The 16,088-nt window shown below is 27.5% G+C and overlaps 2 protein-coding genes and 1 long non-coding RNA gene across 5 annotated transcripts in view; 2 read left to right on the top strand and 1 right to left on the bottom strand.

The window, feature by feature from the left end:
* The window catches only part of LOC126906625 (M-phase inducer phosphatase-like), a 34,582-nt gene extending 19,724 nt beyond the window's left edge, over positions 1-14,858 (top strand). Inside the window, exon 9 of the mRNA XM_050687305.1 lies at positions 14,279-14,858. Coding sequence (XP_050543262.1) covers positions 14,279-14,552 — 274 coding nt within the window. The 3' untranslated portion in view covers positions 14,553-14,858. The remainder of the gene's footprint in view (positions 1-14,278) is intronic.
* On the bottom strand, positions 3,255-6,735 carry LOC126906646 (uncharacterized). Of its 3 annotated transcripts, none has more exons than XR_007704295.1 (4): positions 5,957-6,735; positions 4,806-4,879; positions 4,075-4,197; positions 3,255-4,008 (listed from the first exon to the last, which is right to left on the bottom strand). It is a non-coding gene; the product is annotated as an uncharacterized LOC126906646 (long non-coding RNA). The 3 variants fall into 3 exon arrangements; XR_007704296.1 differs by lacking the exon at positions 5,957-6,735 and adding an exon at positions 5,310-5,541; XR_007704294.1 differs by lacking the exon at positions 5,957-6,735 and having other exon boundaries at positions 4,806-5,237.
* LOC126906644 (uncharacterized) lies at positions 10,306-11,281 on the top strand. The gene is made up of 3 exons (XM_050687342.1): positions 10,306-10,713; positions 10,775-10,894; positions 10,961-11,281. Exons 1-3 carry the CDS (start codon positions 10,633-10,635, stop codon positions 11,108-11,110), a joined length of 351 nt encoding a protein of 116 aa, XP_050543299.1. The 5' UTR covers positions 10,306-10,632; the 3' UTR covers positions 11,111-11,281.
* Positions 14,859-16,088: the final 1,230 nt, after the last annotated feature.

The raw sequence follows: 16,088 nt of genomic DNA, 5'->3' as shown, positions 1-16,088 counted from the left end.
CTGTCAGATATCATTATACTTGATCCAACTATACCACGTCACAACTGTGCCGCGACCCCCCTGTGCTGGGTTTTTTTTTTAGGACTTTAAATACCATTAAAATGAAATTATTTCATTGAGAAAAAAATACTGGTATTTAATTAATTTATTCTTTTAATTATAAAATCAAAATAAAAATACAAAAAATTAATTCTGTAAGAATCAAAATGATGTCTGGCTTCGATTTTTAAGTTGAATGACAAGAAATGTTAAATAATATCTTGTTTATGGAATTTCTGAAAATTTAAATATAAACAATATTTACGAAAATAGTTGAAGAAATATCAATTTATTTTATCAACAAAATTTGTTTCAAAACTAGTCTTACCGTAACTATTGTACTGAATCAAGTGTTTTTTTAGGTTTTCAAATTCAAATGCCCTTCTGTTGTTTGATAGTATTGTTTTGTACGCTCGACATCTACTGACGTAATAGGCGCTTATTTAAAGTACACAATATTATTACTTGAGTAGTCATCCGGAAAGTCATTGAAGCCATCTAAATTACTATCATTTTTACCGTTAAGTATTTTTGATATGTTATCTAAAATTCTTAAACCATTATTTTTTTTAAAAATTTTTTGTAGTTAAATAAAAATTGGTTTTTCACCATTCTCCTTTAACAGAGATAATTTCTGTTTCACATTTGTTATCACGGCTAGTGAATCAGACACTATTCATAAACGAATTATTTGTATTGCTGATGATATCAAATATTAGCTCGTCGAAAAAATAAAAAAATCTTTATTTTATGCCATCCAGTTGGATGAATCAACAGATATAAGTAATTCAGCTATATTATTAATTTATGTAAGGTACATTGATGATACATTTAACGATATAAAAGAAGAGTTTTTATGCATCTTAAAGTTGAAAACATTCACTACAGCAGAAGAAATTTTTGAAACAATGAATAATTATATGATATCTAAAAATATTAACTGGGCTTCTTGAAATGGGATTTGTACAGATGGCGCAGCGTCTATGACAGGGATACATTCAGGTGTAGTATCACATGCACATCTAATTTCCACTCATTGTTTTATACATCGAAAACAATTAGCTGTAAAATATATGGGTGAAAAATTTNCATCTAATTTCCACTCATTGTTTTATACATCGAAAACAATTAGCTGTAAAATATATGGGTGAAAAATTTAATGATATTTTAAACCAATGTACAACAATTATAAATTTTATTCGTGCAAGAGCCATTAATTCTCGTATTTTTTCTGTCATGTGTGAAGATTTTGATTCAGTTTACAATAATGTATTAATTCATTCTCATATACGTTGGTTATCACGGTGAAAAGTTTTAATGAGATTTAATTTTTGAATTAAGAACTGAAATAGAATTATTTTTAAGAGAAAAAAAATTACAGTTATCCGAACATTTTCAAGATATAATTTGGTTGGCAAAAATTGCGTATCTCTTAGATATTTTTTCGTTATTAAATGAGTTAAATTTTAGTATGCAAGGGCCATTAACTAATATATTTACATGTAATAATAAAGTTGAAGTTTTTATGAAGAAACTGGATCTTTGGATAAAATGAATTCAGGAAAATACGTATATGTTTCCATCATATTATAACATGAATGAAAAAAAATTATTAAAAAACATCGAAGCTAAAAATGAAATTAATGTAATGTAATGTGTAATTAAAACACATTTGTCGAAATTAAAAAATAAAATATTAAAGTATTTCCCACCATCTCATGATATTCGATTAAACAATATGTGGATTTTTAACCCATCTGTACCCTGTGAAAAACATGAATTATCTTTATTAAATGAGAGCTAACTATTAGAATTATCGTCAGATAAGTTATTAGAACAATCTTTTAATACTAAAAATTTAAACCAATTTTGGATATCTTTAAGCAATGAGTATCCTAATCTTTACGAAGAAGCAGTAAAGAAATTAGTTCCTTTTGCAACAACATATTTATGTGAATCCGGATTTTCGACATTAACTACAATCAAGAAAAAAGCTTGATATCGAACTAACGATGCGTATTTCTCTTACTAACTCTATAGAAGCTCAAATTGATTCATTAGTGAAGCAATATCAAGACCAAGGGAGTCATTAAATTCTTCCTTATTTACAAAAAAATATTTTAATTAAGAAATGTTTATTTTTAAATATAATGTAATTAATATTATGACCTGTTATCAGTACAAGTAATATGAGTAAAAAAAATTATGAAATTAAGAGTACCCAATAGTTATTTTTTATTCCGTCATTGAACATTGTTTATAAAAAGGTCCCATGAAAAATTTGGTAAATATCTTGGGTGCCACTACACAAAGGTTAAGAACCGCTGGGTTATAACACCTAACGTTCTTGCTGATAAAACGATTGGGCCACCGCGACAAAAACGTAACACTGACATTCATCATTATCTCACGTGACGACGTACGATGATGATAAGTATTTCACACAGTATTACAATAAAATACGTTATTAATTAAATGCACTTAAATAATATACTTACGTAAGCCGATATAAGAAATAACTCAAGATGAACATTTTAAAAATTTTACGATAACTGATTAACAATTGATGTACTAGTTTTTGTTAAATTTTCTTATCAATTAAATCAAATAAACAGTTTAATATAAGTCAATATACTGCATGATATTAATTAAGATTGGTCAAATAAAATGAAAATAATTTTTTAGATGTCGCAGGCATTGACTGAACGATTGCTAAGAAACATTAATGGTTCACTGAACAACTTTAAACAAAAACTGCCGTTTTCACGGCAAACTATCTAATAACTTTCATTTTCATTATTTCAGTATACATTAAATTATAATGTAATAACATAATAATAGATAATATACATTGAAACTAACAATCATTGACTACTAAGCGCAAGATTAGCAACATCAATTTACAACTTTTCGTCATTAACTAATTGTTTATTTTTCTTTTCCTGCGTATCAAAACACGATTCTGATTTTTACGTTCTGTACAGTTGGACTAGTAGACTAGGTATAATAAGTATTATTTAAATACAGGAATATTTTTATATTGTATGATAACTATAAAATAGTTCCGTTATCGCAATTTTTAATTTTGATTTTTCATGTTATATATGCATTGGTTAGTTAAAAGTAAGATAACAAATAGTAAATTTATAGAATTTTTCATTCTATAAATTAGGTTAACCTAAATGAATTTTGATTGTAAACAAAATTAAAACACATTAAAAATTTATATATTTATTTCTATTCAATTGCATTGTATAATCATAAGTCTAATTTTGTTACCTAAAACTAACATATAAATGTAAATAAAAGCAAAAAATCTTGTAGTGGTAATAAACTTCGAGAACAACAGACTAAGTCGTTTTAAGTGTTTTGTAAAAGTATTGAGCAATTATTTTGAATATTTTTATCAATATTTCAAAAACTATCAGTTTTAATCGAAATTATCCAATAACCTTTTTTATTTAAAATAGTATTTTAAATAAGCTTTGTTTAGATTTTTTTTTGTAATGCAAAAATTAAACTAGAAAATTACAAAAAAACCAAATAGTTGGAAATTTTCATAATTAATGAGTATTGTCGAGTTTTATTATTTTAACCAAAAAGTATTAACTAAAAGCGAAATTGTAAGAAGTTTTTTTTATAGAAAATTACAATAGCTACATTATTATATGTAATAATACTTTTCATAAAACTAAGTCTAAAGCCTAAAAATGTAAAACACTGAAAAAATAGTTTTCCAAAACTATGAGCTTTATTTGCACCCAGTTAATCAAGTGTTATAAAGCTCAAATTTTTTAGAAATTATCTTTAGACATAAGGGAACAAATTTACGCTCGGCGCTCCTGAAGTTTTACACAAAAATTTTCCTTCGTATGAAAATAGCGGCCATTCTACTGCACAAAGTAATCGTGAAAAGTACCATCATCCGTTGTCGAATAGCAAGATCTTATGGAATCGAGGTTTGACAGGCTGTAAAGTAAACAATAAAAATCAAAATAAAATCTAAGATATCAATTAACAAAAAACTTTTAGTACCATTTTAGAGGAATGACGAACAGTAAGAGAGGGCAAGCACTGGCTAAAAAAAAACCAACAGCACAGCACTATCAACACATCGTGGGTACGACAGAAGTGAAAATTTTGTAGCTTTACCAAAAACTGTGGACAATATAAAATTGACAAATCACAATAAGTAATAGTAACTACTATAATGTAAAAAAAAAAAAAAAGATTTTAATATTCCATTTGCTGTACAATTGTCAATTACACATATTAATAAATAATCATATCATTGCCATTTTACATTCATCAATAGAAATAAACATATTAACTACAATTACTGCTTATCTAATAAGGGAACTCTATTACACAAAATTGAATAAATAATCGCATAACTGAACCACAGATGTGTAAATAAATAACTACAAAAAAATTTGGATCGTATTGGCTGATGCAGTACATACTACATTGAAATCAACAATAAATAAAATACCGACCGACCTAATAATTGTATAATGTAAAAATTATTTTATTATTACAATTGCTAATAAATTGTCAATAGCACATTTCAATAAGAAATAATCATAAAGAGAATCACAAATTTTAACGTAGTACATGCAAAAAAAAGTAATTATATATAGAGGGAGAGGTTGTATAGACGATTAACATATGAAAAGTAAATTGATTAAAATGTAAAAGAATGAAATCTACTTTGAAAAAAGTCAATAACAATTAAGCTTTTATAAAGGAAATATAACGAATTTTACCTGTGCAATAAATCCAATAGAGATGACCGCCAACAATCTCCAGCGTAATTATCCTGGCATGACATGAGCACAGCCTAAAAATTACAAAATCAAATTAAGGATATCAAGAATTTAAAAATTATATTAATTACAGAATTTGTAAAAATGTCAAACACACATGTTTTCTTTGTTTATGAACGAATAAATATGCATTATCTGTTTAATTAATAAAATAGACTTAGATGGTTTAGTCATGTTATGAGGAGAGAAGAATCGGAAGCCGTAAGAACAGTTGTATTTATGAATGTTGAAGGAAGAAGAGGTACAGGAAGACCAAAAATGAGATAGAGAGATGTTATTGAATGTGATATGAAGACATCTGATGTGAGCGTAGAGGATGTGGGAGATCGTGTCAAGCGGAAGTTTAGGGTAAGGGTGGCCGACTCCAAGTAATTGGGATTAAGGGCGAGGAAGAAGAAGAAGACCTGTTTAATTGATTAATTGACATATAACAGATAAATTTACTTAAAAAAAACTCAGCTCAGGGGGGTCGCGGTACAGTAGTGACGTGGCATAGTTGGATCAAGTATAATGATATCTGACAGTGATTAAAATCGCTATAAATAAATATAGTTTAAAAAAACACGCTTTTAAAGCCCATTGAACTAAAAAGTAAAAAATAATTTTTAAAATAATCTTAAAACAATAATGAACGAAAAATACTAATATTTTTGTGATAAAAGCGTCGAGCGCTTAATATACGAAAAATATGGCACAAAGCACCCACGCTTTTATCACAATAATACTAGAATTTTTCATTCATTATTGTTTTAAGCTTATTTTAAAAATTATTTTTAACTTTTTAGTTCGATGTGCTTTAAATGCGTGTTTTTTTAGTTTTTTTAAACTATATTTACTTTTCACTTTTTAGTTTTATGTTATGATAGTAGTTACTATCTGTAAAAATATAATGAAATGAAACTTATAATTCCCAGAGTAATATTTCAAGACTTTATATTTAAACTTTAAGTTAATATCTTAATATAAATGACGGATCGGAGGTTTTACTTATACAGTCGAATAATAGGCTAAAAAACAATCTATTCTAATTTTTACTAATGACACGATCCTTTTAATCATATACAAAACAAATAATTACATATAATACGAACATTAAGTAATAAGAAAAAGGAGTAACATCACCCAGCCACTTGACACTTCTTCGGCCGCGTGATATCGCAATGTTTGAGATTTCCACAACAATACTTCTTGGCCGACGCCAACAATCCTGAGTGCCACGATTAATTTTATAGTGACAAGACGCACTAACTCGACGAACCACAGAAAAGGAAACACCACCGGACGCTAAGGACACCAACTCCAAATATGGATTGAGCCTTTAGTAACCGTACGTTGGGGCTTCGCCCATACAGGCCGACACAAACCCAACAAGAAAACTATGCCAGTGAGCTGGCCACGAGTCATCAGACCCAAACGGTTCGGTATAACTTCAATCGCGTACACAAGCGTAGTGACAGCAAGGTGCCGCACCCAAAGAAAAACCTCGATCAATTTTGATAGAGAAATTTTATCAAGGGTTTATGATAATGTTTTATTAATACGAACAAAATAATTATTCTTATAATTAATTATTGTTCAAGACAAGAAAAAAAATTATCATATTGATAAATATATCATAGATTCAATAGTAATGATATATTTATCAAATTGAACGATGAATTTATTATATAGATCGAGGTTTTTCTCTGGGGGCGGTAGTGCCGGACACGATTGTCGTCATTACATGGAGAGGGGTAATGCGATTTCGAAAAATGACGATACGGAAATCATCGGAATGAATACTTTATATCTCTTAATTAGAATAAAACGTGTTAATATATAAATTTTAATAGTAATTAGAATATATATATATACAGGGTGATTTTTTTATCATAACCCACTCAATTACTTACAGAATAATAATAAATTAAACATTTTTTTTTTTTATTATCTTTAGTTACACATCATTCTTGAATTATTAACTATGTAATACTTTTTAAGTTCATCCCTTATGCCTGGTAAGAGTGTCAACTTTGTTTTTTTAAATGGGAACACGTATTTTGAATGCAATAAAATGTTTGAGTTTTTAATTTAATAGTAAATGGCATTTGAATTTTTAGTATAACTTTATTTGTTTATTAGATATAAACATTTAAAGTTTCAAATTTTTGAGTTATTATATAGGTATAATACACAAGGGATTACAAAAACAGGTAGCTAATTGATTTTTTATGACATCGATGGGAGATTATCGTTTCCGTCAAAATTGACCGTATCGTTTCAGACAAATCTGAATAAGGTCGGTTTTTCGTTTCCGCCAAACCGATAGTTTATACCTGTCTACAAATAAAGGCTTGAGAACCACTGGTTAAAATATTTGCACAAAATAACCCGATAATAATTATCTACTTTTTCCTATTCTATTATTGTTAGTTAGATAGCAGTGTATTGATCGGTATATCGATAAATATTATGCCATCCGTTCTTTTTTATTTTACTTTTTTAATTAAAATGTCATTTGAATATACCAGAAGTAAGCGGGGCCAAAAAATGATTTTATTGAATAATTTTAAGTTTCGTTTTGCATACAAAGCAATACAAACGGGTAACATACGTTGGCGTTGTTTTGTAAAAGAATGCAAAGGTACCATTCACGTGAATGAGCTTGATGAAATTATTGATCAAACAGGTATTTTTTAAATTTTTAGTTAAATTGATTAAAGCTGACCTTATTTTAAATTAGTTTTAATGTGTCTTATAGAACATACAAGTAATGGCCCTTGTTCTAATCCCATAATTATGAGACAAAATTTGCAGGCGCCTGTAAACGCAAAGCCATAGACGATATTTTCCAAAGACCGCAAAAAATAATTTTAATTAATATATTTTTAAAAATTTTAATAGAAAACGTTCAATCTTAAAATTACATTAAAATGTATAGTTCTAATAACGTAATCTCAATAAGCGTACGGAATAAAATTGAAATCCGTTTCAATAAAATAAAAGAGGCAATTGATAAGTTTAATAAATTAGCAGACTTGAATTTATGAAATTAGTTTCCAACAACTACCGAAAAATGTATAGTTCATAGATTTATTTTTTATTATATTATTACACATATTAGATATTTTTTAAGCTTATAATTAATATTTGAATTTTATTTCAATGTTTTGATGACTATATTTTTTTATAAACTATATTATTATTTTTTACAAAAATATATATACATACTTAAGACAGTTATCTATTATAATTTATTTACCTTTGGTAAAACGCTATATTTTGTTTATAAAAGTGTACTTATGTGATAAAATAAGTAATTATCCAAAACGATGTGACTGTATTTAGGGAGTGGTTAAGGAGGGCAAATGTCAATTGATGGCGATGGGAAAAAAATATTGTAAAAAATTACTTTATTTTACACATTAATATTAATACCCCACGCAAAAATCATAAATACAGACCTGAACATAACATTGAATTCTATAACTAATAAATGCCGAAAATTTTGGTACGGGAAGCTGCCTACCATGGATAAAGCTAAATGGTTCTCAATTTTTTTAGTAGATAGACAGGTAGAAGATCAGTTTGGCGGAAACGATGAACGCCCACATCGATATTAGCAGGTACACAGCATTGTTATTATCAATGATAGTAAGGTACATTGTTGTGAGTTTAAAAATACACTAACTGACAATACAAAAAGTATATCTATTGATAGTCATAATTGATAATAAACAATCCGTGACTGTGATAGCAATATCATAAAAAACCAATTAGCTACCTGTATTTGTAATCCCTTATTTATTATACCTATATATTAACTCAAAAATTTGAAAGTTCAAATGATTATATCTAATAAACGAATTAAGTTTTATTAAAAATTCAAATGCCATTTATTATTAAATTAAAAATATGTGTTACCATTTAAAAAAACAAAGTTGACACCCTTACCAGGCATAAGGGATGAACTTAAAAAGTATTACATAGTTAATAATTCAAGTATAATGTGTAACTAAAGATAATAATAAAAAAAAAATTTTAAATTATTATTATTCTGTAAGTAATTGGGTGGGTTATGATAAAAAAATCACTCTGTATACAAGTAAAGCGGCTTAAATACGTAAACGTATCATGCACTAGGTTTAGCCGTGTTTTGTAGGCGGGCGGGTCGGACTAACGTTATACCTGAGGTATAAACGGCGGTAGGAATATATACAGAAGGGTGTTCAGTAAGTCAGGAAACGGGTTTCTATTGTTCTCATTGTTACCAACAAACCCGTTTCCTGACTTACTGAACACCCTGTACATAATCCGTATGGTACGCGGATAGTATTGGTCAGTCAAAATAAAAATTTGTTTATATATAAATATAATATTGATGACAAGCACGCGTGTACGGGTAAGATAACTAAAAATAAATTTTTATAGGAATAGTGTTGCCGTCGCACAGTGGGACCAAACGCTGATTTAGCCGGCCAAAAGTACCATTTTTAAATCAACTAATAAAATTTTTTTTTTAGCAAATTTTTTTAATTATATCCTTATAAGGTCATGTACAAAAATTCAAGGCCAAAAATTGATACAGTAATGGTTGAGTACTATTTAAATATCATAACATTGTATTTTTTTGTTTTTTTTTCTAGGATTTTTATTATTCCTTCAATCATTTTTTCCTGCTAAATTAAAAAACCTTAATTTTTTTTTTTTTTTTTTAATGTTTAAAAAGTCATCGGCTTTCAAATTTACTAAGAACAAATTTTTATTTTTTTTTAATTTTAATAATTTTTTACACCCAAAAAAATGCAAATACTTAGACCAGACCTAGGCAGTCAAAGAACGCGAATTTTAAAGCGCAGAAAACGGAAAATTCTTCCAGGTGACTCATATGTTGAGGGGTTTACAAAAATAGGATATAGAGGGAGTTAGAGAGAGACAAATTATTTTTTATTTATAGATTAATCAAGGGAAACTCAAAAACTATAAACGATAGCCCATTGAAATGTGTTATAAAAATTATGAACAGTCTAATCGAAAAAGAAAATTCATCAATATGTATGGTTGTAGTGATGTCTAAAGCTGTATCCGCATCTCGTTCTAGTCCTACAGTAAGATATACAATAAACGCATGTTTTTATTTTAATTTAATCTTGGCTAATATATCAATAACAATTAAATTGTATAGATATTTTTATTATTAATACCTTAAATAAACAAATATTTATTTAAACAAAATTATAATACAATTTTTTAAATCCTTAAAAATATATTATTTTATGTAAACACAAAACTTAAAAAGATATTTTAAATAATATAATTATACAAATTTCTATAAGTTATACATTGTATATTATTTGTACAATAATTATGTCAAGCAAGATTCCATACTGTTGTGAATTCTTAAACTGTGAAGTTTGTATTAATAATATATTAACATTAATTAATCCCAGCATAAATTAAATAATTAACCTTATGTCTGCTTATTTATTACAGTAAATTTAATTAAATTTTTTATTCATCTCAAAACTGTTAATTATGTATTGTTAAATAGCTATAGTTAAAAAGAACGATCAATGTTAGATATCAAATTTACTATTAAATTTAATAATTTTCTAGAAATTCAATATTAATGAAAAGAAATATTGTAATTTATGGTTTTTAGTTTGCAAAATACAAACGCCGTGTAAGACGACGAAATCCACTTGAAGATCATGATCCTAATTCACAGGACAGTGGTTCTCTTACTGCTCATGCAGATGATTCTAGATCAGTGTCGACATTATCTGATATGCGATCTGAGAGCAATACATCATATACAGCTGTTTCAGATGATGAATTCTTAGACATTGCTGTATCCCCAACAAGATCGGTAATTATTTTACCATTTAAAAAGGTTAAAAGTTTTTTTCCTAATTTTATTTTATTTCTAGTCTCCAGATTCACTTCTACTTGGATTCAGTACATTAATAGAAGGAGATACTATTAGCCAGACATCAATTATTCTTAAAAGAAAAATTACAAAATATTCTTCAGATACTCCTCGCAAGACTGTAATTATTATAAAACAATTTATTATTTCAATAATCATAGATTTAATATACATGTATATATTATAGGATTTATTGTTTGGTGATATTAAAAATAATGAAGCAGTTGTGAGAAAAAGAAAGTTAACACGTGATCTAGAATCAACCCCTGAAACTAATGTATTATTAAAGAAAACTAGACCTAGTATAAGTCTTTCTATGTCATTTAATTCTCCATGACTTGATTATATAAACAGTCTTTTAACTGCCCCTGTATCTCAGGGAAAGTGTACTTTATTTGATTATTTTCTACTAGTGAAGCTTCTATTAATGCTGCTTTTGAAAAAGGTAGAAAATAAAGAAGATTACTTTTTAAAATTATTTATTCATTTTTAATACTCATTATAAATAAATATAATTAATAAGCGATCATGTTTATTATAAATAATGCTTTAAAAGTGATAATATTTGAACTGTTTCTCTATCTAAAATATATTGTTAGTTAAAAGGTCAAGTAATGTAAACATCAAATTAGATTTATGATAGAATTAATAATAAACGGTTGAATAAATATTTAACAAAAATAAAAATCAATTAAATCATTGGCCACAAAATATTTATTCCTATCTAAAGTCATACCAAAAATTGAAATTTAATTGTAGGGAATTTACTACTTTATCTATTAACTGATATAATTATTATAAAAAATTTTTTCCTCTAAAATTGTTTGTAATTAATAACATTATTATTTCATTATAAATTATCTTTATGTTAATTTTTATAATTTTAATAGAACATTTTGTATTGTTATGATGTTTAGAGGATAATGGAGAGAAACTAATTAATGACATTTTTCAGTCATTCCTTTTAATATTAATTGTTATTTATACTATAACCCCTGTTGGTCGAGGTTATAATAGACCAGGGGTGGCCAAACCGATGGTGTATGAACGCAGCGCCCGTTGGTGTTCACGCGGGTTCGTTAATGTTCGTGGTTTTGTTTTGTCTTAAGTTTTTAGCTATGTCGAGGATAAAGAATGAGATGAGTGGACTGTATGTTTGAATGTAGAATGAATTTCACAAGATATAATTATAAAAATTAAATCTATTATAAAATAAATATAAAATCTTATATACACCAATGTGGATAGGGGGGACACTTAATACTAATGCCACAAAGGCGATGATATAAACAAATAATAAATTATACAAGTGAGTCTTAGAAAGATAAATGAACAAGCATTATACTTATCTGCTAAAAGAAACGGCTGATGATAATGTTGAATATTGAAAGGATCAATTGAAGGTGATATTTTCTTTTTTACAGTAAAACGAATACAAAAAAAAAAAAAAACTGGCTCGCAAACGCCATAGAGCTTATAACAGAAGAATCGTTAAGATGGCTGCGACAAAGGTAACATAGAGAGAAAACCGACAACAACTCGATGTAACACAACGATAACATGAATAATCAAAAACACATTTTCTTGACAGCATATTCGATCGATGTGTATCCAACAGATGGTCTATTCAATAGACCATCGGTTGTCCCTGCCTGTTGTAAAAAGTGACTGAAAGGGACTTGTAGTAGGGCAGCAGCTACTACAATATTGGGTCTTGGTACAGGTAACCTACAATGGTAGAAACAGCTACACACCNATGGTACAAAACAGCTACATACTAAACAGCAACAAGCAGATACGGTAACTGTTTAACTAGTGGCTGCACTGTGATACGGAAGGCAAGGGGAGACCACCGTATAAATCATCCCAAGAAATAGCAATAACATGACATCTTCTAAAGTGAAATATTCCGGAGGTAAAATAGTCCCCCGATCGGATCTCTGGGTGGGGATTACTGGAGAAGAAGGAAATGTTAAGTTGGGGAAGAATTGCTACTTGGAACTGCTTGAAGAACTTGAAGAGCTGGAGATCTATGGAGTGGGGAATATAGGTTGATACACACATAGGAACAGCGGAGAATAACCCAGGAATTGGAGGGTAGGCCTAATAATGAGTAAGGCTATTGGGAAAAAAGTTAAAGTATTTGTACAGTACAATGATAGAATAATATTAGTCAAAATCGAAACAAAACCTAAGGATACAATCATAGTCCAAGTTTACATGCCTACTTCAAATAGCAGTGAGAAAGAAATGGAAGAAGTCTATGAAGGAATAGAAAAATCATTGAAAAATTTAAAGGAGATGAAAATCTTATCATTATGGGTGATTGGAACGCTGTAGTAGGAAAAGAAAGCCTAGGGCACATAATAGGAAATGATGATCTAGGAAACCGAAATAAAAGAAGAGATATATTTCTGTTCAAAACACAAGTTATTAATAACAAATACCTACTTAAATCACCATCCAAGAAGAAGATATACATGGAAAATGCTGGGAGACATAGGTAGATATCAAATAGATTATATTATGGTTAAGGAGAGATTAAGAAACCAAGTAAAAGACTGCAGAAGCTACCCAGGAGCAGACATACATAGTGACCATAACCTATTAATGATGAAAAATAACCAGAGATCAAGAAAATAGTATCAAGAAGAAAAAATGATCGTAAAGAACTTACAAACAATATAAATATAAATGAGAGAACTCTGCTCAATAAACTGAGCATGAAAAAAATATACGAAAAAGACCAAAGTTCTCGTATGCAGCAATAATATTACGACAAGAATACATCTGCAAAATAACCAAGAAATAAAGCAAGTAGAAGAGTTTGTTCGCATACTTGGGAAGCATAGTAAGTAAGGATGGCTGAAGTAAAAAGGAATAGTAAAGCGAATATGCCAAGCTAAGATAACATTTAACGAAAAGAGAGGACTTTTTACTTCAAAAAATATTAGCATACGCACAATACATTTCGCGTAACAGGGAAAAGTGGAGAATTGCTACAAACCAATCTCACGATTGAATACTAAAGAAGATTTATACTGTAATATATTTCGAGTAATTTTTTTTAGACAATCTAATTTATAATAATATTATTATTTTTCTTCTTATATGTCAGTAAAGGCTCCTGTAATAAATATTTAAAAAGTTCCAACAACAATTTAATCTGAATAACATTTGTACTTATGGAAAAATCAAGGCACCATTCAATGTACTTTTTGATAAAAAAAAATTGTAGAACTTTTACAATTTCTAATGTAAAACATTATACTTCAACTACATTTTTAATTTACAAAAGTTGTTAAAATTTTTTAAAATATTGTAACAGAATTATAACGTAAACCCCTTGTAAATAATTTTTAATAGGTTTACATAATTAATTTATTATTTCAATAACTGTATGTATGTATTATAATTTTTTTAAATGTCATCCATCTTAGTTTTCATTAATATCATAAGAAACTAAGATATACGTAGTTTTCATAAATATTTTTACATTTTGCAGATCACGATATTTACGTAATGCTGATCGAGAGAATAATAGTATGTGCTATCCATATTTGGACTATCCAGAGATGTATTTGCTAGATGGGGGTTATTGTAAATTTTTCAGTAAATATAGGCACTTGTGTGAGCCATCTAACTACCGAGCTATGTTAGATCCAGCTCATAAAAAAGAACTTAGATTATTTAGATCCAAGTCTAAAACATGGGCTGGTGATGGTGGAACATCACGGCTAGTTAGTAAAAATACATTAAAGAGGTTGGGGTTTAATTAGCATTATGTTGTTTTGTTATATTCCTCTACTATGAAAATATAATTTTTGCTTTTTAAAATTTAAATTTTTTAACGTTTAACCAATTAATTTCTTTCTATTTTTTCTTTTACCTAATTAACTTAATATGTTGAAATATTAAAATTGGATTCCAGTGCAATTTATAAAACTTTTATGATGCTGTTATGAAAGCACTGTTACCTAAGTTGCCAAAACATAATCATATGTAACAGTTTTTATGTTTAATTGTTTGATAACATTATTTCCTTAAATAAATTAAATAGAAAATTTTATATATTTACTTGATATGTACTACTTGCCAAGTGCAATTTGAGTTTTTTTTTACAGTTATGTAATAAAAAAAACTAATATTTACATTTGTACCAAAAATCTATTCTTTTTATTTTATTTTTTTTTCAATTTTTGTCATAACTTAAAGACTTATATATTTAGAATTAATAATTTTATTTTATAGATAAAAATTTGTTTGATGTGTTCATTTTTTATTAGTTAATATGTAAATAATTTGGGTTTCTTTTAGCTTCGATGCGAAGCTGAGAAGGTATTAATTTTACTATGATGTGTTTTTTTTTTGTCTGTATACGCTCAATCTCAGCTCTTACTGAACCACCGATTTTGATGAAAAATATGTGAAAAGATCACAAATCGTATCTAGTTGAAGACAATACCCTCAAAATTTGAAAAAAAATCTCTCGTTCCCCGTAAACGTGGAAAATTCTCCAAAAAATTACAAATTTTAAAATCGCTAATTTATGATATTTTTTCAATTATTTTTACTTAAAATTGCCATAACTTTTTTATAAATGACCGAATCAATATAATTTTTTTTTTATAGATACCTTAGGTATTAACCAATCATTTTATATATTTTTGTTAACATTTGTCTCTTTACAAGCCCACAGGTAGGGTTTCAAAATGGTAACTTTTTTACAAAAAATTAACTTTTTCAACTTAACTTTTGAAAGACTGACACTTTTATATATATCTTAAATTAAAGTTTATATAGTATACTTTAATTTGAAAAAAAAAAATTGACCTCTGGACTTGTCTTCATGGTGAAAACGGACATCAAAGTTAAAGAAAAACGTACGATTTCCGTGAAAAAATTCTCAATTTCATTTTATATTATTTAATTTATACTTTATATAACTTTTGGAAAAATGTATGGATCAATATTATTATTTTTTTATAATAAATTTTTATATACCCCTTTCATCTGACACGCTTTTTTTGTAAATCGAATCATACCCCTTTATACAAGGGGGTCAAAACTTTAAACATGCGTATTGTTACTAAGATATTTTCCATTTAATTTTTGAAAGTATTCCGAAAATGCTGACACTTTTATATATATCTTAAATTAAAGATAATGTAATATTCTTTAATTTGAAAAAAAAATTTGACCTCTGGATTTGTCTTCATGGTAAAAATGACTACCGTTGTAAAAATATATTGAAATGAAACTTTACAATTCCCAGAGTAAATTATTTCACTACTTTATACTTTTAACGTTAAGTT

This window comes from Daktulosphaira vitifoliae, unplaced genomic scaffold, assembly GCF_025091365.1.
Source record: "Daktulosphaira vitifoliae isolate Bord-2020 unplaced genomic scaffold, ASM2509136v1 Scaffold_5, whole genome shotgun sequence".
Taxonomy (NCBI): Eukaryota; Metazoa; Arthropoda; class Insecta; order Hemiptera; family Phylloxeridae; genus Daktulosphaira; species Daktulosphaira vitifoliae.
Note: the sequence above shows the minus strand (reverse complement) of the source record. Positions and strands in the feature narration are given on the sequence as shown.

What these genes read in the sequence shown, in the direction of transcription:
- LOC126906644 (XM_050687342.1), top strand. Translation starts at nt 10,633, where the DNA reads ATGCGATCTGAGAGCAATACATCATATACAGCTGTTTCAGATGATGAA. An exon ending in CTGTATCCCCAACAAGATCG is followed by an intron (nt 10,714 to 10,774) that starts GTAATTATTTTA and finishes TTTTATTTCTAG; the next exon opens with TCTCCAGATTCACTTCTACT. An exon ending in CAGATACTCCTCGCAAGACT is followed by an intron (nt 10,895 to 10,960) that starts GTAATTATTATA and finishes TATATATTATAG; the next exon opens with GATTTATTGTTTGGTGATAT.